General features: G+C 40.3%; 1 protein-coding gene and 1 long non-coding RNA gene across 3 annotated transcripts in view; one reads left to right on the top strand and one right to left on the bottom strand.

Annotated features, from left to right (window-relative positions):
- The window catches only part of LOC116690541 (soluble guanylate cyclase 88E), a 17624-nt gene extending 6469 nt beyond the window's left edge, over positions 1–11155 (bottom strand). Inside the window, exons 1-11 of one of the 2 annotated variants that reach the window (XM_032517571.1) lie at positions 10544–11155; positions 9474–9726; positions 8108–8240; positions 6971–7145; positions 6005–6096; positions 3627–3884; positions 3370–3514; positions 2081–2206; positions 1880–2000; positions 827–956; positions 266–412 (exon numbers count right to left, since the gene is read on the bottom strand). In XM_032517571.1, coding sequence (XP_032373462.1) covers positions 266–412; positions 827–956; positions 1880–2000; positions 2081–2206; positions 3370–3514; positions 3627–3884; positions 6005–6096; positions 6971–7145; positions 8108–8240; positions 9474–9601 — 1455 coding nt within the window. In that variant the 5' untranslated portion in view covers positions 9602–9726; positions 10544–11155. The remainder of the gene's footprint in view (positions 1–265; positions 413–826; positions 957–1879; positions 2001–2080; positions 2207–3369; positions 3515–3626; positions 3885–6004; positions 6097–6970; positions 7146–8107; positions 8241–9473; positions 9727–10543) is intronic. The other variant, XM_032517572.1, reaches the window with a different exon arrangement.
- Positions 5338–9226, top strand: LOC116690563 (uncharacterized). Its single transcript, XR_004332285.1, has 3 exons — positions 5338–5349; positions 8570–8581; positions 9098–9226. It is a non-coding gene; the product is annotated as an uncharacterized LOC116690563 (long non-coding RNA).
- Positions 11156–26176: the final 15021 nt, after the last annotated feature.

Below are 26176 nucleotides of genomic sequence, written 5' to 3'. Positions count from 1 at the left end.
TCAATTTGAAAACGATTAATCGTTCAGCCCTACTTTTAGCTGTAACAGTTTAGCCATTACTTTTAACTTATGATTACTGTTAAGTCATTACTTTTAGTTCTTGTTATAGCGCATCAAGCTATGCGCATTCCAAAGGACAAGAAAAGATCAAATACTTCTGAAAGTTGCTCCTTTACTCAGTTTAGTTGTTGTGTTATGTGTATATTAGAGGTGATATATATATATATTATTTTAATACTGACATATGAGCAGCACTGCCTTGTACCTGGCATGTCTCCAGAGCAGTGATCCCTTTCCTGAGACGGTCGGCCACAGCTTTAGGGATCATGGCGTACAGCAAAGAATCTCCTCTCTTCTTCTCTTCGTCCAGCTTTTTGATGATTTCCTGCAGCTGGGCATATTTTTGTTGCTCCTAGAGGATCAGAAATGGGACAAAAGAGTCTACAGTTACAGTCTCATCTCTCTGAAAGCTCAAAAATCCCTCTTTGCCTTCTCTAATCCTCCTAATCTCTCCTGCATGACTGAAGTGGATTTAATAGTTGAAATCAATGCTGGAGCAGGGGTTTCACCTGGGCTCACCTGGTCAGGCTGCTTCATGGAGATCGCTGGTAGTTCTTACATTTTGTGCACTCAGCGTATCATATATTATGACTTCTGCTTTGACTCATATCAGTCTTATTTAAGTACATTTTATAGACAATATGAACCACCTCAAACTGCCTGCCCTGGTCTGTGATTTTGTACAATTGAGTTCCCCGGTTGAAACCTGCTTTGTCAGTGTGGCGCTGTCTCCCTGCAGACTCGGGATTCAGCGGTTTTTCATCACCTGGTCGAGGGCCAGCTGCAGCTCAGCCGATTGTTGTGTCCCGGCCAAAATCAGCTCTCTGCTGGAGTCATGCAGGTTCAGATCGTTAACGTACACACCCATCTTTATCATGTCCTCCACTGTCTCTATACTGCAAGAATGAGGATAAATGAACATACAAACTGTAAAAAGAAAAAGGAAAGCAAAAAATTTAAATGTATTTACTGAATTGGCATTGATAAATCCAATCTCTAAAATTAGATAGGACTTAGGGGGGGAATGCAGCACTAATTTCAGTGAAAGTATTTAATATTGAATAAAAATGCTGGCAACACACTACTGTACATTCATATTTTTTACTGCAATGGGTTATGAAGTTTTAAAAAGAAAACACCCTGGGTTTCCAATACTACATTCAGATAGGTTAACACACTGATCTATTGTACCTGGGCACTGTGCAACTGTCTTATCATTATCTTAAATTCTCAAATAAAGGCCAATACATAAAGTCAAATAGTTAGGGTTGTGTCCGTACAAAACAACTAAAGGCTTGTCCTAAATATATAGACTTGGGGAAAAAAAAGAATGACCTTTTACTCTAATGGCTCACATTATAAATTCAGCATATTCCACCAATCTATATCCATGGCACTAATGTCATCAGTACAATATACGGCCGTCATGCCATACACACTACTCTGCAACGCTTGAGTTGCTCTCAACTGAAATATTGTGCTCATGATCTGCTTAATTCCGATTATTATACGTTACTAATGTTTTCTCAACTAAGCAATTGAGCTGTTGTTAATGAAGCCTAATACTTGCACAACAAAAGCCTGCGAGGGAAGGAAGGAGAATAAGTCCCCTGACTTGCTGAAAAGGTGTGGGTGTGAAAGAGATGGGTAAAGTGTTAACAATAATTAAACTGGATCAGGAAGCCTTATTACTGAAATATCAAAATATATTTATGAAGTTATAAAGTAGGCGGTTTGTAAGAATCAAGTGGCCCCTTGAAGACCTCTTGTCCTAAGTCAAAACCATTAAACAAAGTCAGTCTGTAGGCTGTGGTCTTACATGGGTGTCCCCAAGAAGATGAGGGAGTCCCACGGAGGGACATACTTCATCTGACCCTTCAGGTGGAGAGGCTTCTTTGGAGGCTCCCGCATGTCTTCAAAGATGGTCTCACTACACTTTCCTGAGAAGAACCATGAGGGACAAGTCAACAGGACTGTGGCAGTTAAAAACATGATGGAAAGAAACAAAATAAACTCTGACCGATGATAGTCTGGAACGCCAGCAGTTCAATGTCTTCCCCTCCAGAGTTTGTAGAGCTGTTGTATTGGGTGAGAGAGCTGCTGTACTCTTGGTCTGTGCCCTTCATCTCCTCCACCGCCTTCGGCTCTGACGGAGGCATAGCAGCAGAAACAGTGAGAGGATGCATGACTCAATGAACCTGGTTGGCAAGCGAGTTAAGAAGGGCATAAATGTGTGACGACGGTGCAGTGAATGCCAATAACACAGTCAGGAAACGGCTAGTCTCACATTGCCAGCCCTTCCTCCACAGCGCTTTGGAGGAGCATTCATCCATTCTGGGATGGGAGAAAAATCTGCTCTGGTTTATTGGCATTTCTTTAAACCAAATACAATCGTCATGGGTGGAGCGCCGGAAAGGGGCACAGTGCCGCTGCAAGTTAGCATCGGAAAGGAACTTGTTTTGGTGGAACATGTACGTTCAAAGGTTGTTTTAGTCGTGCAAAAGAAACTCTGATTGGACAGATAGTGTAGCTAGCTGTCTGGATTTACCCTGCAGAGATCTGAGGAGCAGTTAACCATAGTCCTCATTAATCGACCAGAGTTTAAAAACACAAAGAAAGCGGAAGGTAACGGACATCCGGCCGAGAAGAGTGACATCCGGCGGAATTGTTGGCGGCATCAAAGCAATCCAGGAAGTGAATCTTCATAGAAATAGCCTAGACAATGGCAGAATGGGTATGTTCAACATCAGAACTGGGTTTTTTCCTACCATTATAAGGCTTAGGCGCAGCACCCAAGCCGTTTTGAGCAGCACCTAAAGCCAAATGGATGAAAAAACGGAATTAGAGCTATAACAATTCCAAATGTTACTGTTCATTTATTTGTCTCAGAAATATTTGCGATTAACAATATCATTTTTCCATTTCCAATATGTTTCATTCTGACACATATTAAGACAAACATTGTTATTGTCATTTTCTCTTGAAATAACCACACCCTTTGCAATATGCAACAGATAAATCGTCCTATTTTATTTCACTTTATCCTATTTCATGTAGACATTCACCAAGCAAGAGGCCACTGTTTTTTCACACTATGTATTTAAATATAGTTTATGTGCATGGAGGATGCAGTGCAATTGGTTTGGCTCTTCAATCCGTTTAATATTTATTTCCAGCTGAATATGTTATAAATATTTTATTTGGCTCTGTCCAGATGACTTGATGGACGTTTTGTGATCCCATCTGTTGGAAATGAACCCTTTCCATTACATAATACATTTAAAATGATTGGAATGGAGAGACTGGTACCTCGTTCTTCTTCCCTCTTGGCTTTCTCGTTCTCTTCCTTATCCTCTGGCTCCTCCTTGTTCAGTTTGGGGATGTTGACCTTCTGCTTGCTCTCCACCACCGCTTTAGACAGCAGTTCAAACACATTGTTCAAATGGGTGTAAATCTGATAAGAGACAGCAGAAAGATTGGTGTGGCTCAGTAAGTCAGCAAGGCAGTAATGTAAGTGACATGAGCAATTTAGTTTTGACAAATACGACACGTCCCTCTGAACTCACATTATCCCAGCTGAACTCCAGCATGGGTCTGATCAGCGTGAACTCCTCGTTGACTTTCTTGCCCTGGAGGTCAGAGAAGACCTCTTTGAGGCCGTCACCGATGCGGTACATAGTCATGTCGCGGCGGAAGATGACGCTGAAGGGGAACATGTCAAAGAAGATACCTCGCTTCATTGGCAGCTTCTCGTAGCTCGGCGCCGTCTTCTGCTGGGGCATGCGGTGTTTGAAGGCGGCGTTATCGAAGTTCATCTTATAAACCTGGATGAGCAGTGGCAAGTTCCAGTTGATTAAACATTTGAAATTTGAAGTCTGTGTTTTGATGGCAGTTTAAACAACAAAAAATACAATTTGAAATATTGCAGTCAAAACAAAATCCTGTATGTAATGAAGTAGCTTTTTATTTGTAATGTTGAGCATGAAATCGTTTAAAAAGCCTATGTGTGTAATCCCTGTGAGAAAATATCCCCAAATTATTTGCTGTTCTTTCTTTCTTTCATCTATCTCTTCCATGCACTTTTGACATTGGAAAAGACAAACGTTTGTGTTGGCTTGTTACAGACAGCTTTTCTCATCAGAACAAGTTACTGTAGCTGAAAGCTATTGCCAAATTACAACGGCTGATTTTTGGCTAATCAGAGTGAAGACAAACTTGGCTTTCATATACACAGATACACTCAGTATCAACACCTCTCTAAAACAGTTTCACCATTTCAGTAACTTGTAGTTTTATTACTTTTAACATTTTATCAAGATCTCCTCCATAAATGTTGTATTTTGTCGCAGTGCTTATTGCTGTTTTGCATGTGTCAAACATATCACATCTATAATCACATGGCTGTGTTTTGTTACTTGGCGTTGCTTACATGGTTACATGCATGGTGTGATTTGCCAGGGTGAAATGCGTGGGATTTCCCCCCTTCTGGTCTAATATTTTTAACAACATGTATCCCTCATGGGTTCTGCAATGTCTTGAGAAAGCTTATTTTGTTGCTGTGTTTGTTGGGTAGTGAAAGGCTCGCTGGTTATTTCAAGATTCCACACTGATTTTCTGCTCAGGGAAAAATACACTCTTAAAGGTCCCATGGCATTAAAATTTCACTTTATGAGGTTTTTTAACATGTATTATGCATTCCCTCAGCCTGCCTATGGTCCCCCAGTGGCTAGAAATGGTGATAGGTGTAAACCGAGCCCTGGGTATCCTGCTCTGCCTTTGAGATAATGAAAGCTCAGATGGGCCAATCTGAAATCTTGTCACTTTCCCTTTTTCTGACATCATGGCTTTCAAAGGAGCAAAGTGACAGTTAGTCAAGGCCACACCCCCAACCTCCACCTTGCCCTCCCCGCCCTCCTCTCCTCCTCCTCAAAAGCTACAGACTCAGAAATGGCACATACTAATGAAAGCTCATTGTGGGACTGGCTCTAGTGGCTGGAATTCTGCACCAAGGCTGGATTTTGGGAAAGAGACTTTAGATACAGTATAGGGGGACCACTAAGGTCTATATAAAGAGACTTCAGATACAGTCTTAGGGGACCACTATGGTCTATATAAAAGAGACTTCAGATACAGTATTAGGGGACCACTATGGTCTATATAAAAGAGACTTCAGATACAGTATTAGAGGACAACTAAGGCCTATATAAAAGAGACTTCAGATACAGTCTTAGGGGACCAGTAAGGCCTATATAAAAGAGACTTCAGATACAGTATTAGGGGACCACTAGGGTCTATATAAAAGAGACTTCAGATACAGTATTAGGGACCACTAAGGTCTATATAAAAGAGACTTCAGATACAGTATTAGGGGACCACTAGGGTCTATATAAAAGAGACTTCAGATACAGTATTAGGGGACCACTAAGGTCTATATAAAAGAGACTTCAGATACAGTATTAGGGACCACTAAGGTCTATATAAAAGAGACTTCAGATACAGTATTAGGGACCACTAAGGTCTTTATAAAAGAGACTTCAGATACAGTATTAGGGACCACTAGGGTCTATATAAAAGAGACTTCAGATACAGTATTAGGGGACAACTAAGGTCTATATAAAAGAAACTTCAGATACAGTATTAGGGGACAACTAAGGCCTATATTATAGCATCCAAAGAGCACCATGTCATGAAACCTTTAAACAAAAGGGGTGACATTGATGTTAGCTGGTGCTAGTAGAGATAAATAACATTTTACATTTGCTTTATGAGTTTTCCCAGCATCCCATTCCAATAAACACTTATCTCCATCCAATAAACACTTGCTGTCCTAGTGTAAATAAGAACTCAGGTGATGGAATGATTTCCATGCTGACTGAACTTACACGGGGTCAAGGTGAGACGCTCGGCAGCTCAACTGACACTTGACCTAAGCCCGAGTACATACCACATATGTCATTTTCTCGGTTTCCTCTTTAGACAGGATTTCCACTTCGATATCTGTGTTGTAGAATTGGCGTCCCACTTGAGAGAGCTGCCCTGCAGGAGACAATCACACACACTGGTCATTCAGTCACAGTAGCCTTGTGTAAGCTTAATTTCAGAGTAAACTTGAGTCACTGTTTCATTTTGAATTAATGACTTAGCCTGGATGGATTAACCTTGCCTGATGGCATAGCGGAGCATCGCATCTTTTACTTTTCACCACAGTTTTGTACACAAAGTTCATTGCTTTCAGTTTTTTTTTTTCTTCTCTAAAAATACATAGAAGGTAGGAAATTCTACTAACTCATACTTATTTATTTTCTTGATCTGATATTCACTTAATATTTAATACATTTAATTAAAACAACTGAAACAAATATGAACAGCTCAAAACTTACAGTTCATCATGCCTTGTATGGCTTGTACTACAGTTTACAATTGGCGTTAGTACTACGGACAATTTACCAAATCCCACTCCAGAATAAATGTCCCAACCTTCAGTTCACTACAGAATGAAAATAAATGTGCATAGACTTAATTTAATGTCCACACACAGTGAACATAAGTTTGCTTTTATGTTATTAAAGTTAAATTGTCTTTAAGTGGTAATGCAGCTGAAAGTTCAGGTAAAATGTGCAAAAATACTACTATGGGCCTTTAATAGTGTGTGTTGTGTCTGCGTCCTGTGTTGAAAAAATAACAGCGGCATGTACAATTGACAAGCTAAATCACACTAATATTTTAGTAATCAAGCACATTCAGGTTCCTGAAGCTAGAGCCTTCCCAGCATGCAACAGGCAAAAACCCACATAGACACTGGTTGGAGATCTACACTACAGAGAGGTCTTGGGGTTGGGGATCAAACCCAGTTTCCTGTCACTGTGGTAAAGTGTACACCCAATGCTTCCCCCGCTGTGGCTCCTGTTACCTTTGACGAACTGAGTGAAGCCCTTGCGGGTGCTGCGGTAGTGCAGCGTGAGGCTCGTCTCGCACTCCTCCTCCACGCAGAAGCTCGGTGGCTGCACTTTGGGAAAGGAGAAGCGAAAGTACTCGTGCAGGTTGTCCAGCTCATTGATGAAGTCGCGCACATTTCGCCCCAAAACCTAGAACAGATGGAAAATGATATTTGAATTAATTGTAAACAAGATCTTTGGTTTATATACTATGAATATGCTCTTGTTTTTCTTCCCACAATGCAATGATACTGTAGTGTATTAACGGCAATGGACTTGTTTTCATTTTTGAATGAATGAATGAGATCTTTGTTGCCTATTAGGGAATTCATTAGCATAAATTTGTTTGGGATTTGTGGTTTTTTACTATTTCCTTGTGACCACCAGGAACGGAGCAGAGGAGGTGCCTTCCTGGTCTCCAGACCCAAATGTTTTCTTTAAAAGCCCCAAAAGGGTTTTAAAGGGTTTTGTGGCATTTCCACTCAGTCTCTCTGACTGGACCAGAAAGTCCATCCATCCATCCTTCCCTCCCTGCATCCATCCATATGATATATTACTACTTGTAAACACTGCTCCAGTAATGTGTATATTAGATAAATTAGGTGTCAGGAGTGAACATCCTCAACATTAATGTTCTGATTTCAAAATAATGTAGACAGTTGGTTGAACATTTAGATGCATAGGCTTTACCAGATGCTTTTCAATCCATGGCAACTATCCCAAATGGTACAGATTTTTAGGCATTCTGTTATCAAATGGCTCGACAAATAAGGTCTATGGCTGCCGTAAATGGGGAAAAGAATATGGAGCATGCCCCCCCGACATCCTCTAGGTTTTGGCTGAGCCCCTAATGTGTTCAACATCTGGCTCCGCCCCTGTTAAGCGCTCATGCTAACTACACAATTTGCAAGATTAAAGGTTCACCAGGCTGCTTCCAAATACAGGTGTATTCCATTGATTCGGAAATATGAAACGATGCATCACCTGCCAAGTGTCAGAGGCCAGTAGAGCAGGGTACGTTTGGTATATTTTAGTTACTAATGCATTATCATTTCGTCATATTGGAGCGTAGAAGGAGGCCATGCATTTGGGGGGTGTCGTCGCTATATCACCTTTAGGATCCGCTCATATCCGTAGTTTCCAATCCTCTTGACCATGTAGACCCCGAAGGCGTACATCAGCTCATCATGGGTCTTTCCTAGAACCTCGCCTGCTGCCTTTGCCAACCGCAGAATCAGGTTGTCACTGTCAAGTAGAAAGAAAGTTATGAACTAACTTTTGTTTTGACCTATTCTTAGTTAGTTGCTATTTGTCCCAAAAGGACTTACTTATGAGGAAGTAGCTTTTCAGTAAGAAAAAGGCAAGACAGCTTCATTTATTTACATTTTAGCAAGAAAGCTATTCAAAGTGCTTTACATGAAACTTGAAAGCAAAATCAAAGGCAGGATAGGGCCCAACATCAAAAAGTATCTCAGTAGTCAAAACAATTATTGAACAATACCAATGTATTATAGTCTTACACTGTACAGCTGTTTATGACAGTGGGTCCACTGTGTTAAAGTGCATCGTCATAGTAACAATCACAAGTCAGCAATGAAGCTACAGAATAAAAAGCTTAGGCCCATAAATAGAGTATGTCAACCAAAGAATTAATATTTCCTGAATGGCAGAACATTTATTGAAGTGCTGCACTTGAATTGAGCAATGGCCTAAGCCAGTGATTTTCAACAAGGGGGTCGGGGCCCCCAGGGGTTCTCAGAGTTACTGCAGGGGGGCCACCAAATGAATACATTTTTCATAAGATAAACATACTTTGCACATCTGTAACGTGAGGTGCTTTGGAGTAAGTCAAAAGTTGAACAGAAATTCTTGCACACTTTCTAACTGGCAAAAAATAAATGTAATGGTAGGCAATGTTTTGGCACTAGACCATCATCAGGCATAAGTATTAAAGGGTTTCTTTGTTTTTTTCCAAAAATGAAAATGTCTTACATGAATCCAACAAATTATTGACAAATATTTGAATCAGCCTATTTATGAAAAAACAACAACACTTTGATGATAGACTTACTGGCGTATAGACAAGGACATCACTAAGGTAGCAATCCACAGATACAGTTTATCCTAAGGATTCCCTGTGCCACATGTATGTTTAACACTAAAACTGCATTTATAAAATCATACCAACAATTATCTCGATAGCTTAGTATTCTATCTAAGGTATAAAGGCTTTAGGCCCCCCACATGTTATTGTAGGCCCAGTTTAATATGCAACTTCATTTTATACAATTTCATTTTATTCAAATACTTTGAAGACCCCTGGTCTAAGCATTATGCTATTATACATGCTATGGCAACTTCGATGAGTATCTGGTTAGTCTTTTGCCAAAAAATAGTTTGTTGCTATTCAAGCACTGAAAACCACAGTAGTATTCATGTATGATGGAGAAACGTGATTTTGCAAAAACAACAACCTACTTGTACATCTGATGTCGGACAAACTTGAGGTGGGGTATCTCTGCTCGGTTCTCGATCAATCTCCACACATCTTCTCCGTACGATTCGTTTATGTAATCGTTCACTGCTTCTAAGTAGAGGCCGTACATCTTAAGAGGGTTGGAGACCTCCAGGTTGATACCGAAGTTAACTGCTCAACTAAGGAGAAACGACATGCAGGATCCTAATTACAGGTCGGACTCTTCTTTGTGCAGGTCAGCAATTTCAAATATCACTGTGGATTAAAAAACATTCTTTGGAAGATGGACCTGGCACTCGTTACATGAAAATAGGACATTTTACTTAAGTGTAAAGATTTCAGTGCAAAAAGATAATATCTAGGCATAACGTTCTATCCACCTGCAGGCATGGAAGGAAATATAGAAATATGCTCTGTGTCACACACAACGTCATGAAACCTAAGGTAACCTTCTCAGCACCTACATCTAGGAAAAGGGCAAGATTCTCAATAAGGGAAGTAGAGCTGCAAAGATTAACTGATCAGTTGTCAACTAATAAATTAATCGCCAACTATTTTAATAGTTGATTATTAATCAGTTTTGGTCAATTTCTATAAGTAAAAGTAAAAACTCTCTGATTCCAGCTTCTAAAAGGTGTAAAATGTTCTAGTTTCTTCACTCCTCTGTGACAGTAAACTGAATATCTTGGAGTTGTGGACAAAAAAGACATTTAAGGACGTCATCTTGGGCTTTGGGAAACACTGATCACCATGTTTTACTATTTTCTGACATATTATAGACCAAACAACTAATCGATTAATCAAGAAAATAATAGACGGATTGACTGTGAAAATCACCGTTAGTTGCAGCAGTAAAGGGAAGTATTTTAGCTGCGACTCTTCCTGTGTCTGATGCTGCTTTGTTCTACACTCACTGTAAAATGGCACCACTGGTGCAAATACAAGAAAACATCACTGTGAAATCTAGCAGCCTGGGATGCTCCCATCCGTTAGCGACAGTAAAGCATAAAATTGCAACCAAAAAGGTAAATAAATAAAAGGAATGTGAAGGGGAAAAGAGAAGTCCCTTTACCTGCAGTCCCTCAGTGCTGTGATATCCTCTTCTTCAACTGTGGCAGTCAGCAGCCACAGCATCGCTCCTTGCTGAGAGTTTCCACCTGCAGCTGACATGTGCGCTCTCCCCTGACACTTACCTGTCAGGTCAATAGGTGACCTGGGCCAAAATAGCTGCAAAGAGGCATGTTTGTGGCAGGTAGATAACAATTTTTTTTTTTTAAAGACTTAGCTGCGTGAACTGGCAAACACACTGAGTCTAATTTGTGATGCAATTGTATGGAGATGAAGTCTGTGGGTGGCTGTTACTGTATATGGGAATCCTTTTAAAATAAGACATTTAGTTTCTGTGTTATGTAAACCGGAGCGCACAATGTGAGGCTCATTATCTGAAATTAGCCTGTACTCTTTTGCAACAACTCATTAGAGCGACCAGGTTTCTTGGCTAATTACTTCAAATTTGCATAATTACAGTCAGGTGCACATTAATCTGACGGGCATTGTGTTGAGATTGGCATTTAAAAGGTTTTGTATTGTTCGGGAAGTGAAGCGGAAGAAATCCTTTCAAAACATTCAGGCCTCCTGTTAAGGCGGCCATTATCTGCCCCTGATCAGTCAAGATTGATATGTGACAAACATTTGTGTTTTGACCTGCATACACAACTTTTAATTTTGAAAAGAATAGTCTGTCATTATAAAACAAGGCATATGTGGTATAACAAGAGCAACACACGTGGCTGTGTCTAAGTGAGGTGACGTACATGCCGAGCACCTGCAGATTCAAGGTTATTGCTCAACCATATATATATATATATATATATATATATATTTCTTTTTTACCATGTTCACTAGGGGGCACTGGTACAACATCTTTGATTTACTTATGGTTTATCCACTGTTTCTGCTGTTTGACATGAGCTTGAAAAAGAAATTTGTTGCTCTGGCCTTTTTGTAAATCCAGACAAGAAAGATCAGACACTCTGTTATTTTATGACATTTGTGGCCTTTTATATCTGCCCTGTTACAAAACATACAGACCTGATTAAAACATAATTTTCTTCATCAAAAGAGCAGACTTGGTCTCCACTTCTACTTTTTTCAAATTTAAATTCTGATCTTGAAGGTTAGAGGGCTCACACCTATCATGTAATTATGAAAACACTGTCAGCCAGAATTCATTTTTCCAGCCACCACTTTCCTCCCCACACCGACACTGCTCCAGAAAACCCAAAGGTGAGCTGACAGCTAGCCTGTAATACCTCCTCTGAGCGATAATGAGCCGCTCTCTGTTCCATTTCTTGTGTAGCTTTCTGCTTCTTTCCCTCTCCATGTCCTCTGTGTTCTCCTATTTGCCAGGTGCTGCTGCCTGTCTTTAATAGCCTCTAGTGCGACTGTGCCACACAGGGGCCTGGGAGGTCCGCCGCTGCCTCTCAGCCAAGGAACAGAGGGAGATAACAATGTGCCAAGGGTGCCAACCACAACTCCACACAGATACTGCGGATGCTTTCATTAAAGACGACACAACTGGACTTTTTTTTGTTTTTGCCAATATTACACCCTGCCGTCCTTCCTTCCTTCCTTCCTTCCAAGAAAAATAGAAAGGTGCTGCTGTTTCAGAAGGTGTCCATTCATGTCATTTTTTCAAACGCTAACAGGGAGCCAAGGAAAATCTCCCTCCCATTGTTTGAACAGCTGAGCGGGGGGATGGCTTTTGGGGGCACCAACCTCGAATGTTTTCTCAAAAGCCCAGAATCTTTTGTGTTTTTAAAGTTACCCAACTCTGTGTCATTTCCCGACTGGACAGGTAAATCAATGGAGCAAAAGTTCTTTTACTGAGGAAATATTGGCATCTATTGGTTTACCCTAAAATTGTCATGGGGGTTGTTGTTGTGTCACCTCAGTGGGTAAGCTTGCTAGCTTACTAGCTAACGAAGCCTGTGAGAGAAGTTAAAGGTACATTATACTTTGCCAATTTTAAACCAGCTCTGTGTCATCTTTGTGTGGGTGTTGTGTTGTAGCTGAACGGTGTTCCTCTGAACACACTGCCATGACACAGAGCTGGATTTAAATCAGCAAAAATGTCTCTTTAAAGGTGACATATTATGCTGTTAAGTATTTTCTGTCATATCTACAATGTTATAATATCGGATTTTCACGTAAAATGTGGTCAGAACTTCAAACAATGAGGTAAACACATTTTAAGAAATCCTTGTGAGCTAAAACTTTTAGATTTCCAACTGTTCTGAACTCTCCAGTTTCAACAGTTTTTTCTTCTCTTGTCTTAGTGTTACACATCTCTAAGCTGGGCTTGTGTGATTGGTTATCTGATCCAGGCAGGAACTATTGAGGTGTTTTTTAAAGGTCACATGACATGGTGCTTTTTGGATGCTTTTAAATAGACCTTAATGGTCCCCTAATACTGTATCCAAAGTCTCTTTTATATACCCTTAGTGGTCCCTTATACTGTATCTGAAGTCTCTTTTATATAGACCTTAGTGGTCTCCTAATACTGTATCTGAAGTCTCTTTTATATAGGCCTTAGTTGTCCCCTAATACTGTATCCAAAGTCTCTTTTATGTAGGCCTTAGTTGTCCCCTAATACTCTATCTGAAGTCTCTTTTATATAGACCTTAGTGGTCCCCTAATACTGTATCCAAAGTCTCTTTTATGTAGGCCTTAGTTGTCCCCTAATACTCTATCTGAAGTCTCTTTTATATAGACCTTAGTGGTCCCTAATACTGTATCTGAAGTCTCTTTCCCAAAATTCAGCCTTGGTGCAGAATTACAGCCACTAAATGTAAATGGACCGTTCTTATATAGCGCTTTTCTAGTGTTAACGACTAGAGCCAGTCCTCCAATGAGCTTTCCTTAGGACATGCCATTTCTGTGTCTGTAGCTATTGAGGAGGAGAGAAGGGGGGCAAGGTGGAGGACGGGGGGTGGCCTTGACCAACTGCCACTTTGCTCGTTTGAAAGCCATGATCTCTCTCTTTTCTAATGGGTGCGCCAAATTCTGTGGGCGGGCATCGGTCCATCTGAGCTTTCATTTTCTAAAAGGCAGAGCAGGATACCCAGGGCTCTGTTTACACCTATCGCCATTTCTAGCCACTGGGGACCATAGGCAGGCTGGGGGAATGCATTTTAATGTTCAAAAAACCTTGTAAAGTGAATTTTTCATGCCATGGGACTTTTAATGGTGTTAACATTGTTACATGTAGCCACATGCTACAGCAGTAAACCATGTCATCCTGGCAGCCAGTGTTGTTAAATTCTCCCCAATTCTGGGTCATAGTACTCTTGAAACATTTCTGGTTATGTAGCATATGGTTTTAAAGCCTTTCTCTGCAATGTTTGACTATAGAAAGTGCTGCTATATTCCATTAGTGTCTAATGCTAACTATAGTAGCTACATGCTAACAGCAGTAGAAGTTGTTATCTTCACTGCCAAGTTGTTTTTAATTCTTCGCAATTTCAGGTCTCATTACTGCTGAAACATATCCGACTGGGTAGAGTTTGGTTCAGAAGCCTTTTAGTGTGATTGTTGACAGTAGAAAGTGCTGCTTTGTTCCGTAATCTAACGTTAGCCTACTGCTAAGTAGCTGCACGCTAACGGTACATATTATGAGAAAAACAATTTTTTTTTTTTAACAGTAAAGCATTTAAACATGTTCTAGTAAAAACACAAAATACAAGTATAATACCAATTCTGGTATTGGTCTTATCAGTTATCAGTTTTTTTGCTCACATGGATTACTTTTACACATTTACCACATCCTTTGAAGCTTTGGCCTTGTTTAATGTGAAAATCTGACATTGTAACGTTATGTTGACAGAAAATAAGAAAAAGCATAATGTGTCCACTTTAAAGAAGGTATCAGGCTCAGCCAGCCTAAAGGAGGCATGATCCAATATCTGGGGAGTAAGGGTCACTGGAGGAAACCATTCATAGTCGGACCAATTCAGCTCCAGCAAAAATTGAGGGGCTGAGATCATTTTATATTGTCAAACCAGAAAAACAAGCTCACCATTCAAACGTGGGACATTGATTAAAGCATCAGCACAAAGAGCAAACGGGTTATCGGAGCATTTCGACTGAGACAGACCACAAAGTTATTGGGTGACAAACTCCCACCATAAACTGCTTCTTATTATATAGTGTTTACAGCCAGCAGCCCCTCCACATAAAATTGTAAATCCCTGCGGTGTAGCAGGACTGTGACTGCACAAGAGCCAGGGATGAATCCTAGGATGTGGAGAAATGAAAATAACCATCTCTGTGGCGGAGCTGTAACTGTTGTGACCCCGTGGTTGAATACTTAATGGGAGTCTATCTGTATCCGAGTCTCAATACCCTTGCTCAGCGCCCAGCCTCCCCCACCTACTGTATATACATCCAGCACAATCCCATGATACCTCCCTCTTATTGTTTTTTTCTATAGTCACAGCAGGAACTCGGCTATAATGCTACGCTAGCTGAATGCTAACAATGTCGGGGCATCTTATTGTGGCTTCATGCAGCAACCAAGGGCCTCTCTCTCCTGTATTTATAGCTCCTCTGTGTTCTCCCCTCTCCCCTCCATGTTTCTTCCCTCTCTGTTTCTTTTCAGTTTCACCTGCTGTCAGCATCTCCATCCCTCCCCCACCCACCCCTTCTCCCCACCCCCTTCTAGTATCTTTTACTCCACCCGCTACTTTTTCACTTTTCACTCTTTTCATGCGGGCCTGCTCTCAATGTAATGCCGGCTCTCTCCAGCCTTCCGTCATTATTTGATGCAGCGTTTTGGCGATATCAGTCTGGAGGTATTGTTACGGTTAGTCACATGCCCGTGCAGATGTGTCCTCCCTCTTTGTCTCTCTCTGCATTAGCTTAATTGAATCTTTCACCACCGTTTAAAAAGCCTGTGATGTAGGGTTGTCTGTTGTCACTCCTTTTTGCATTGACTTCTATGTGGCATGGATCGGTTGAAGCTAATAGCACGTGACCAAAAGCTGCTCTCATTCACTCTGTCTCTCTACAGGCCCTTTCAACTGCAGCCGATGGAAATACATTGCTCTCGGAGGTGTAAAAATAGTGTCAAATCCTAACAAAGGCAATTCTAGAATGAGAGATAGGAGAAAGGTAGAAGGGGGGGAGGGGGTGTGCCGTGGTGCTGCACACTATTCGGAAAAGAAAGGAAATTCAGGGTTCCGCAGTCTGCATTTAAATATTCCATTAACTGCAGCCGGCTCCATAACGGCATGCCAGTGCGGTTATGCATTCAGTGCCTTGGAATTTGAAATGAAATTATTGTGGGAGGTGGAGGTGGAAAGGGAGGTAGTGGTGGTGACATAGCCGTTTCCTTTCTTCCAATTTTCTCCTTTTCCCTCTTTCGCCCCTTTGCCTTATCACGGGTGACACTAATCCAATTTCAGCTCTGCTTGAGACAGCTCTAACGTGGTTTTGTGATTCCACCCCCCCCTCCCCCCCATGTGCACTCACAAATAAACACACAAGTAGTACGCATGCATACTCCAAAAAGTCACATACAGTATCCAGACAGAATCCTTGACTGCACACAATACACAGACCAGAAACAAACAACCCTGTCTGCCACTCCCTTAAATCAGCGGACACATAAAAATTATTAGCCCTATGATCCGTGAGTTTACAGTCAAAGCTCATCAGAAGATCTGCTCAGCATTGAGGGATCCAGATTTAAGGCAGCACAGAAGCTAAAAGGTTAGTTCAGACTCCCAACTGGATGCAGCCTTGCAGGAGTTTTCTTTGCTCATGTTTTGATATATTCACCGCTCACACTGCAGCAAAAACAGTGACTCACTCCTTCACCATACGTTCATTCAAAAACTTCACGCTGAAACTTTCTGTCTCAAAACCTTAAAACGTACATTGCTAGGGGAAAATGGCAAAGCATGTTTTTTGTGTGTGTGATTTGGGTGAATTTTACCCTTTAAACCCAATTATTGTACTGTGGTCATTCTAAACTTGATGGTCACTTACAACTGAAAGCTTTGGGAATAGTTTAATAGGCCTAATTGAACCTTGAGTTGTTTTTTTATATCCCGGTGTGTTTCCAAGCTTAATAATTAACCTCCACATTCCCATACTTGTGCTGTGAAATAAGTAGTAGTTAGTTGTTGTTGTTTTTTACTTTCCCACAGTGAATGCTTTTGTCTACTATCTGTCAATCTGCCTTATTACCAATAATTTAATAAGTGAAAAATTAGATTTGTTAGATAAAGTGAAGTGAATCCACAAGTTTCTCGAATTTAGCTGTTTCTGTTGTGCGTATGCTATCAATGGTAATACTGTAACAGACCACAGATGTTTCTTTCTTTTTACTCCATACACAACACGTGGCTCTCTTGGGGCAACCGATGGTGGAGAAATGAGTCTCTGTGCGCCTTTCCATGATGGATTTCTCTCTGTTTGAATATTGAATGTGGGTGCAGTATAGTGAGATTAGAAATAAGCCCTTGGCTCTTTGATTCTGTGACTGACACCAAAGTCTGACATTTGCCATTTATGTTTTAGAAGCTCTATTGTGGCGGTTGGATATAAGAAAATTACACCACCAAACGGGAAAACTGGCCAGAAATGGAAGGAAGGCCTAAAACCAAATAAAGTTACACTACTTACATGTGCGGGCGTCAACATCCAAAGTTAAAACACAGGATTAGATACTACTATCACTATCAAATTAGTTTTATAATGCACTAACGAGCAATGTTGCTTTTATAGTTGTTTTGTGTTGTACATCAGAAATGTCCCAAAAAGGAAAACAGGACAATATTTAAAATATGTGGAAAAATGCTTATATTTGTAAGTACAATGTCAATTTTTGTGAGTGTCCTGATGAAAAATCTACCGCATATGTTTGTTTATTCATATGCCTAAAACCATGTTCTATGTCTAGGCCTCTGTTCAAGTTTACTAGGACCTCAAGTGACCGTGTGAATTATGACTCTTGTTTGTCAGTGACAAAGGCGCAAGTAGCGTGACGTTGTCAGAGAGCCGCTAAGCCTTGTCGGGAGGAAGTCTGAGTGGATGGATTAGTCAACAAAGCGTGTGACTTGGGCATGGGAGACTGCTATTCATTTCCTGTTTCCTACTAACAGTTGTTCTCTTTCAACCCCCACCATAAGCTTTCCTATTTTTAGCCATAAACAAAGCCGTGGCAGATCAGATTCACATTAATCATTTTTTGTAATGTGAGTTGTGTAAATGACTAACATATATTTTGGCATGTACTTATGTACATGCAGGTTGTGCCTTTAACTGGGTTTTCAGTGGATTTTTGAAACAATGGATTGATGGCTACCCAATGAGCAACATACAGAACAGGATACGAAAAAATGTATTGAGTTCTGAGAATAAACTCAGAACTCAAATACATTTTTCACAAACATATGTGTGGCCCTAATCCTCTTCCATAGCAACTTTTTAAGGCATTGTATCGACAAATTTAAAGTTGCCACGAAAGCATTTTCTTTCCAACCAAGGCATTAGTGAAATAGGTTTATTACTGCAGTACCTTGAGGCTGCCAACAGATGCTGCAGTTCTGTGTTGATTTCACACCTTGGTCGTGTTATTAGCAGGCAGAAGACATCGCATCGCGGCAGTGGGTGAAGTGAGGACACCGAAGGCGGTCCCGTAAGTGATAAAAGAAGCAAATGAATAAAGTAGGCTACTGATAGTCATTATTACAATTCATTTATCTGTTTTCTGTCAGTGGGTTTTAGCATTAGCCGGCTTTATATGCAATTCACCGATCTGCCATCTGCCCACACTGATTATATTGGCCTAAACAGCTCACACCGGACTGAATGAAACCAAAGAGCAGATAATTGTGCCTATTGTTAGTAATGCTGGCAACAATTCCCTTTTGATTTTATGCTAAAATCATTTTGTAACTTCACATGTCATCTCATCAATGACAAACATTTGGCACCTTACATATGAGGAGATTCAGATAAATCAATTCACAGCCCTGATGTCTAAATTACCAGCGTGGCGCCTCAGAGGCAGCAGACGTTCCAGTCATGGAGGTATTTCTGCTCCTGTGAAGTGGCAGGCAAAGAGTGTGTACTGAGAGAGTCTCTGTGAAGTGAAGCAAAGTTTTCCATTTTTATTTTAGTAACTTGGATCAAGTTAGGAGGAAGCAGCTCTCCGGCAGCTTCTTCTCCCAACGTGTGATATTACAGTGTCCACACTACACGGGAAGCCGAGAAGACTGGAACAAAAAGATGTTGATCAGTTAATTCTTCTGCCTCTGGAGTTTGTCACTGCCACACACATGCACACACTTACACAGAGGCACACAAATTACCTATATGCACACACACACAATCAACACACATGCATGCACACACACCCTTCAGCACATCAGTGAACATCTCATTTCCTGTTCTTATTCCCCCGGTTTCCGCAGGGAATGGTTCAATTGTGATTTTCGTTCCTTTTTCTTCTTTCCCCTCAGAGTAGTGTATTTTGATTTTGCGCGGCCAGGTAGCGATGTCTAAATGGGAGGCAAGGTCGAGGAGTCTTTGTCAGGATGCTCTGGCGAGAACACACAGGGAAAACAAATGGCGGTGAAACAAAAAGCCAACATCACCTTCCGCAGCAAGGGAGGTAATTGCATCAGAAAGTGGTAATTTAAAACAGGGTCATGGCCAGGCTGTGGTAGGTGTGTGTGTGTGTGTGTGTGTGTGTGTGTGTGTGTGTGTGTGTGTGTGTATTGTGGTGTGTGTGTGTGGTGTTGTGTGTGTGTGTGTGGTGTTGTTTGTGTGTGTGTGTGTGTGTGTGTGTGTGTGTGTGTGTGTGTGTGTGTGTGTGTGTGTGTGTGTGTGTGTGTGTGTGTGTGTGTGTGTGTGTTGTGTGTTTGTGTGTGTGTGCGCGTGCGTGCGTGCGTGCGCGTCTGGTATATTGTTTCAAAAACACATGCCTTGAATGTTGAAGCAGTTCAGTCACTAGTGAAGCAAATCCTTCACACACAAAATACAGCAGAGTCTTGAAGATCATTGCTGAAGTATTGTTTACAGTGAAATAATGGATGAACTTCGCTCTCAGTTTTAACCACATTCATCACAAACTCCAGCAGAGCCTGCAACCTAAGAACTCTTACTACTGGGTCGATGATGTAGGGAAATGCTCCGTGGGTAATAATGGGCTCCAATCGGTCCTTAACTTTTCTGGTATTATTTCAGAGATACCACGCAACACATAAGAACCTCTAAATTGAGTGTTGTTACTTATGTGATTGAACAAACTGGAACCCCTCTGAATCTATCCAAAAAAAGTAAAAGTACATTTTTCTCCAAACAAATACAAACAAACCTTTGCACTCTCCAAAGCACCAAGTATGCATGTAAGTATCACATAACCAAGTATGGTTATGTGATTCAGAATGATGCTCCTCACTGTTATTTGTCAAGATAATTTTAAGTTAACTTGGTCAACAGTACCTCTTAATGATGTAAACCTGCTGAGTGGAGGCTTTCCACTTCCATTAAAGTAAGGTTTTCTAGTGTCTGCAGTGCAGTACTTGTTTTAAGAAATAAGACACTTAATTTCCTGAGAAAGGGAGCTCTTCTGTTGTCACTGCAGTTGTTAGCATTTTATCTTCCTCCATCAACAGCTAATGCAAATCATTTCGGGCACTTTAACTGTGGACGGTCAATAGAAATTCTGGGAAATGTAAGACTCAAACGTAGGAGTAGAGCAGGTGAGGCAAACAAACGGCCCGTGGGCCCAAACTAGCCCGCCTAAAGATCTAATCAGGCCCACACTGGATGACTTTGCAAAGTGTGAAAAGGGAAGTAACTGCTTCCAATTCTAAAAGTACATCTTTAATCTCAGAGAATATCAGTTATTTTTCCATAAATATACGACTGAGTTTTTCTCTCCAAATATTACTCCTCTCTTCCAGGTTTTTTCCTACAAAGGTCTTAGAACGCTGTCGTAGCAGAAGCAACCTGTGTTTGCCAACATCAGGCTAACAAGAAACTCTGTGACAGACAAGGTTTCGGATCTTTCTGGAGTGGTGTACTGGCCCGGCCCACTTGAGATCAAATGAGGGGTACGTGACCCATGAACTAATGTGAGTTTAACACCCCTGGAGTAGAGGTTGAGAGAAAGGGGTCAGCAAAGAAGTAAATCACAGAACTTTGATTTTTATTTTTTTTATTTATCTCGAACAATCAACAGTATGTTGACAAAACCAAATGAAAACACAAAGATAAAAACCAACAGACAAATCAATCGGATTTTACCAAAGTTAAAAAACAAGGGTAAGATATCCAAGGAGCAGGCAAAAGCATGATGCTTATGTAGTCCTATCCCGACAGTACTTTACAGTTAGGCATGGGCCGGTATGAGGTTCTGACAGGATGACAAGCAAAAATATCACGGTTTCATGGTATTGCAAGTACAGCTTTAAAAAAATAGTTTTTAATTGTCTGGGTAAATAAAACAACTTTTTTTGCCATTGAACACAATGTATTTTATTTTTAAACACACTGGCAGGGAGACGGATTACTAAACTGCATTTTCTGTCCTTGACCACTCATAAACAACATGTCTTTGAAACCGTGACATTTTCAAACCAGGGTGTACCTTGAAACCGGTAACCGGCCCTTTGCCTACTTACAATATATTATTACAGAAAAAAATCAAATAGATATGCATATACAGCATACAAATGTGTAGGTCATACAACACTCACAAAAACAACCAGAATACATTGAATATCCCAGAGATCAGAGTGCCTGAAGCGGCAATTGTCCTTTAATCCTGGCAGCCTGCAGCATAGGACAGGTCATCTGGCAGCCCACGAGTCCCATTAGCACAGATGAGCTGGTTAAACACCCCCTGCTGGATAAACCAGTGCAGTGCTTCTATCTGAAAGCTCTCGAAACGGCTCTCTGAGCCCCCCTGTAAACCCCCTCCCCGGCACAGCGGCTGGCAGTGAGGCCCAGCAGCGTGAGTGTGGACTGGATCTATAATCCTCTGTGTCTCGGAAGACTCTTCTGGGGAGCAGATGATACAGAAATTTGAACTTGGCTCGCCCTGTCCCTCTGCAGAGGGAGGTCTTTTTTTTATCATTCATGACTGTTTGTATCAGCATCTGCTGGCGACTGTCAGTTGGCAACACATCTCTGCAGCAATGTCACTCTTATTTTTAAGAAAGTTTTAGTGCAAAGCAGCTTAAGATAGAAAGTGTGAGAGAAGGAAAAAAGATTTCTTGTTTGATTTCTATATCATTGTCACTAGGATAAAGTCAATTCAAGGTATGTGCATTTTTTATAGTAGGATTGAGATCCAACTCGGATTTTAATTCCCATAAGCTCTGGTGCTTAAGCACAAACATGAATATCTCTTCGGATATTTGCCTTTTGGGTATGGAGAGAAACTAAGATTAAGACTAGTCCTCTTCCAACTCGTCCTCTTCATCCAACTCTTCCTCCTTGATCTTGTCCTGGTTGTCGTCCCCGGCCTCTCCCTCTTACTCTCCTTGTTTTCTGTCTGTTGTCGGCATCCATTGTGCAAAACAAATCCGATCTGGTAATCTTTGATGACCTTCAATCTACTAATAGGTCTATACTAAAATAGTGATTGGTTAGTTTTCGGTTGAGAAATATGGGTTTGAACGTGAGGAGTGGGTGTGGTACCTGGTGAATAAGTGTAGCATTTTAACAGGTTGTGTTTGGAAAAGGAAAGCAAGTCACTTCCTGTTAATTTTTGGTGTCTTACAATTGGTTGTAGTGTTTTGAAAAAAAACGTTTTATGCTATTGAAAACTGAGCAAAAGGCTTAGAAATAGCTTATTTTTGGAGATTTGGTGTGTAGATTTGCTCTTTGAGTGAGAGGTTGTCAAAATCTTGTGACATGTATAGATTTTTTTGTGTTAGTTGTTGTAAAAAAAAGTCAAACCAGGTAGAGACCGGACCCTTTTGAAGCGGTTTGTACAAATTTAACTTTCTGTGGACGCTCATCCACCCAAATCCATCAAAAATTCAATTGTGGGGCACCTGAATAGCTCACCTGGTAGACCGTGTGCTCCATGTACAAAGGCTCAGTCCTTGTCGCAGCGGCTGTAGGTTCAATTCCGACCTGCTGTCCCTTTGCTGCATGTCTTTCCCCCTCTCCCTCCCCTTTCGTGAAATGCTATTGCTTTGAACCTTTTGGGAAGATTGGATGAGATATCGGTGCTGACGGTGCTCCAGCAATCCATGCCATCTGTCTGTGCAGAGCTGTTATTTTTCTCTTTTCTTTTCTTCTTGCATGTACACTGTGCTTACTTTAAAGATTGTCAGTAACTTCAAGAGATAAGTGTGAAAAGACAGAAACTCTGCTGACACACATTTCTTTTTTTGGTCGGTAATGTATGCGTGGCTCTGGTGAAGATGCACGCTTAAAAAGACATCTGTTTTCACCCAAATAGTTATTCAAAATCGCCAACTTTTTTTTTTTTAGTTTAATAGTTTATTTGAACATCAAAAAAACAACAACATTAAAATAAAAGATTTATATACATGCATTCCTGCATACATATGTAATTAAAATGACATAAATAAGGTCATGTACTTTTTAGCACAGTCTTCCAATATTGAAAGTCATTCAAACGCAACAAAAATTTTTCATGTTCAAAAGGAGTAGGAAGAAGTTGATTAACAACTTATCAAGTCCGACCCCCTTTCTCTACTTTTGTCCTTTAGTAAATCTTATTCTTCAGTTATTTACCATTATTATTTACACATCATAGACACAGATGCATACATACACAACACTTATAAACCCTCTTTTTTTTTTTTTTTTTTTCTTTCTTCTACTTTCTATACCATCTATAGCAGATTACATAATACAGCCATACTAGACTTAGTATATAGACATACTAGTATAGTACACTAGCATATGGACCAACCAGCATATAAACATACCAGTATATAGACATTTGGTATATAACTATATAATATTAGACACCAGCATATAAATGCCAAGAAACCATACAGTCTACTACAATACCATCACTTTAAGCCTTTTCGTATCCCTTTAATATATTAATTTTAAATAATCTCTTGAAATTGCTCATTGTTAGATATTTCATCTCTTCACTGCAGCTGTTCCATAAAGTGACTCCTTTAGTTGAGATGCAGTGATATTTAGCATTTGTTCTTATAGGTTTTGTTTTATATACAAATATTCCTCTTAAATGATGTTTGCTCTCTCTTATTTGGAACATCCCTTGGACACTGTTTGACAGCTGATGATTATTTATTTTGTACATAATTTGTGCAGTTTTAAAGTCAACAATATCTCTGAATTTTAGTTTAAAGGATATATCGATCTGTTGATTTTTACATGCTAACAAAACTCTTCTCAAAACACACTTACACAATAAATTAGTTTTTGTTCTCCCATTTTAAAGTTTCCACGGTCAACAACTGTCAACCTCGATGTGCGCAACAATTAAACTATGGCTACCCCCAGCGTGACACACTGGTTGCCAATGAAACGGCCTCAACAGATACAGTGCACAGTGTGGAACTCAACTAAATCTTGTTATAGACTGTTGACTATAAAATAAGTGTGTCAGCCAGCATGTTTTGCCCTTGTTAAATGTGGATTGGTTATCATGCCAGTGTAGATAAGACACTGCTGTGTGCTTTGCCAGTGTGTTCGATGTATTGCTGTGCGGCTGGTTTTGGATGCTGGGAAGCCAGGTCCCTGCCAAGTGATTGGGTCTTAGCAGGAACCTACACATAGGGGGTAAATGGATGCCAGATTGGTTGGTCTCATATGTTAAACTCATTAATGAGATGACTGCAAAAGTGCCAGCACTTGTCTGTGTACAGGCTCTATACAAAGTGTGATGATACAAGATATCATGGACATTTTTAGTCAACTATTTTAACTTATTCATTTCCGACGCTAAACCTTGTAGGCTAGCATGAGGATGCTAATGATAATTTAGTATAACTACATGTCAACTTTGGAGTTTTGCATGCACACTTTAGATATATCACAGGCAATAACAATTGTATTCATTCCTTACACACAATAGCTGTTTATGCAAACCGAGCCCCGCCATTTGGACTACATCACACGGTACATGTGCAAATTTTGAGTTAGATAAGAAAATGTATACTAGTTACATCTCTTTATTTAAGAGACGGATACTTTGTCATTAGCCTTGCCTAATGCCTCATTAGCTTAGCACAAACCAAGAGTGAGCAAAATGACTTAAATGTCAAATAGTTTGGTGTCTTTCTCATTAGGGAAGATAACAACATAAAGCCTAGTTCACTGATAAAACAGCAGGGGATGCAATGGGTCGGTCAGACAGATATCTTAGGAACGCCTCCTTTTGGAGTACAATCACTGACTGTAAATATTAATGGACAAAGAATCCGGTTCGGCAAAGTTTTGCAAATGCGGAAGTGCCTTTCACCTGCATTCTTTCTGAATTCCAGCAGGGGGCGACACGTGCGGTTGCAAAAGGGGGTCGGTTTCTGTAGAAATCTGAGAAAGTGACCCACTTCTCACTTGATTTATTACCTCAGTAAACACAAAGAGTTTAATCGCTAGTTTTAAGTCTTCCACAATGCAAAATGATGTTCATTTTTTGAATAATGGTCTCGTTGATTTTAAAATCGACAATAAAGCAGGGTGTGTTTTAGTGATTGACAGTATGTGACCTGTCAATCATGACAGAGGTTTAGCAAAGCTTATCTATGGGATGTGAACTTAAAACCTAACAAAGCAAAATCTTACCTCAAATTATGTAGGCTAGCTTTCAGCAGCAGTTTGCCAGTAAAAGTACTTAACTACGTAGACAGTAAGCAGCGATGCCAACTCTCAGCTAACGTCACAGTCAGCCACCGCCCAACGGTCTATGGCTCCTCCCTCACTCCTCCCTCACGTCTAAAATTGTCACATATGCAAACAAAGATGACTGCTCCCGTAACGGCAAACTCGATGACTCATAGCAGATCTCCACAAACCAATAGGTGACGTCACACATGCTCTTTCCATTAACAGTCTGTGTAGAATATATAATTTGTTGGACTCAAACACTGAGTTTTGAATTTGAACCGAATTTCATATCAAATAATAACTTTTTTTTCCCGTATTGGAATGATAGTTATGAATTTCAAATAAAAAGTGACTTCTTTAACATAAAGGCTACTGTTCGTTAGTTTCATCTACAACAATGCGTTATTTTACAAACTTATAGTGGTTTTTCAAAATGAAATCTTTATCTGCCAATTAACTAGTAGCCACAGCTGTCTGTAAAGTCAGCACAATAAATATTACAATGTTTTTGGAGTTGAAGCATAAATTAAAGTACATAAGAATATTCGCTTAGAATTGTATTTTAAGAACAGTACTCAAGTAAATACTATTTAGCATTCAACCATTGCTCAATCATGTATTCCCTTGTACGTTAGTCACTTATCTGGAGCGTATGTTAGGTGTTTTTTTTCATGTATATATTTTTATAAATCCCCAGTGGGGAAATTATAATATAGGTTACATTGTAAAGATCCAAAAGATTGTGTTAATTGCTCATACAGTGTGCAAAAACTGCAGATTTGTGTCCTGCCTTTTGTGTATTTGAGACTTGGCAACAAGAACATAACAGCCATTTTATAAA

Source organism: Etheostoma spectabile, chromosome 6 (assembly GCF_008692095.1).
Source record: "Etheostoma spectabile isolate EspeVRDwgs_2016 chromosome 6, UIUC_Espe_1.0, whole genome shotgun sequence".
NCBI lineage: Eukaryota > Metazoa > Chordata > Actinopteri > Perciformes > Percidae > Etheostoma > Etheostoma spectabile.
Note: the sequence above shows the minus strand (reverse complement) of the source record. Positions and strands in the feature narration are given on the sequence as shown.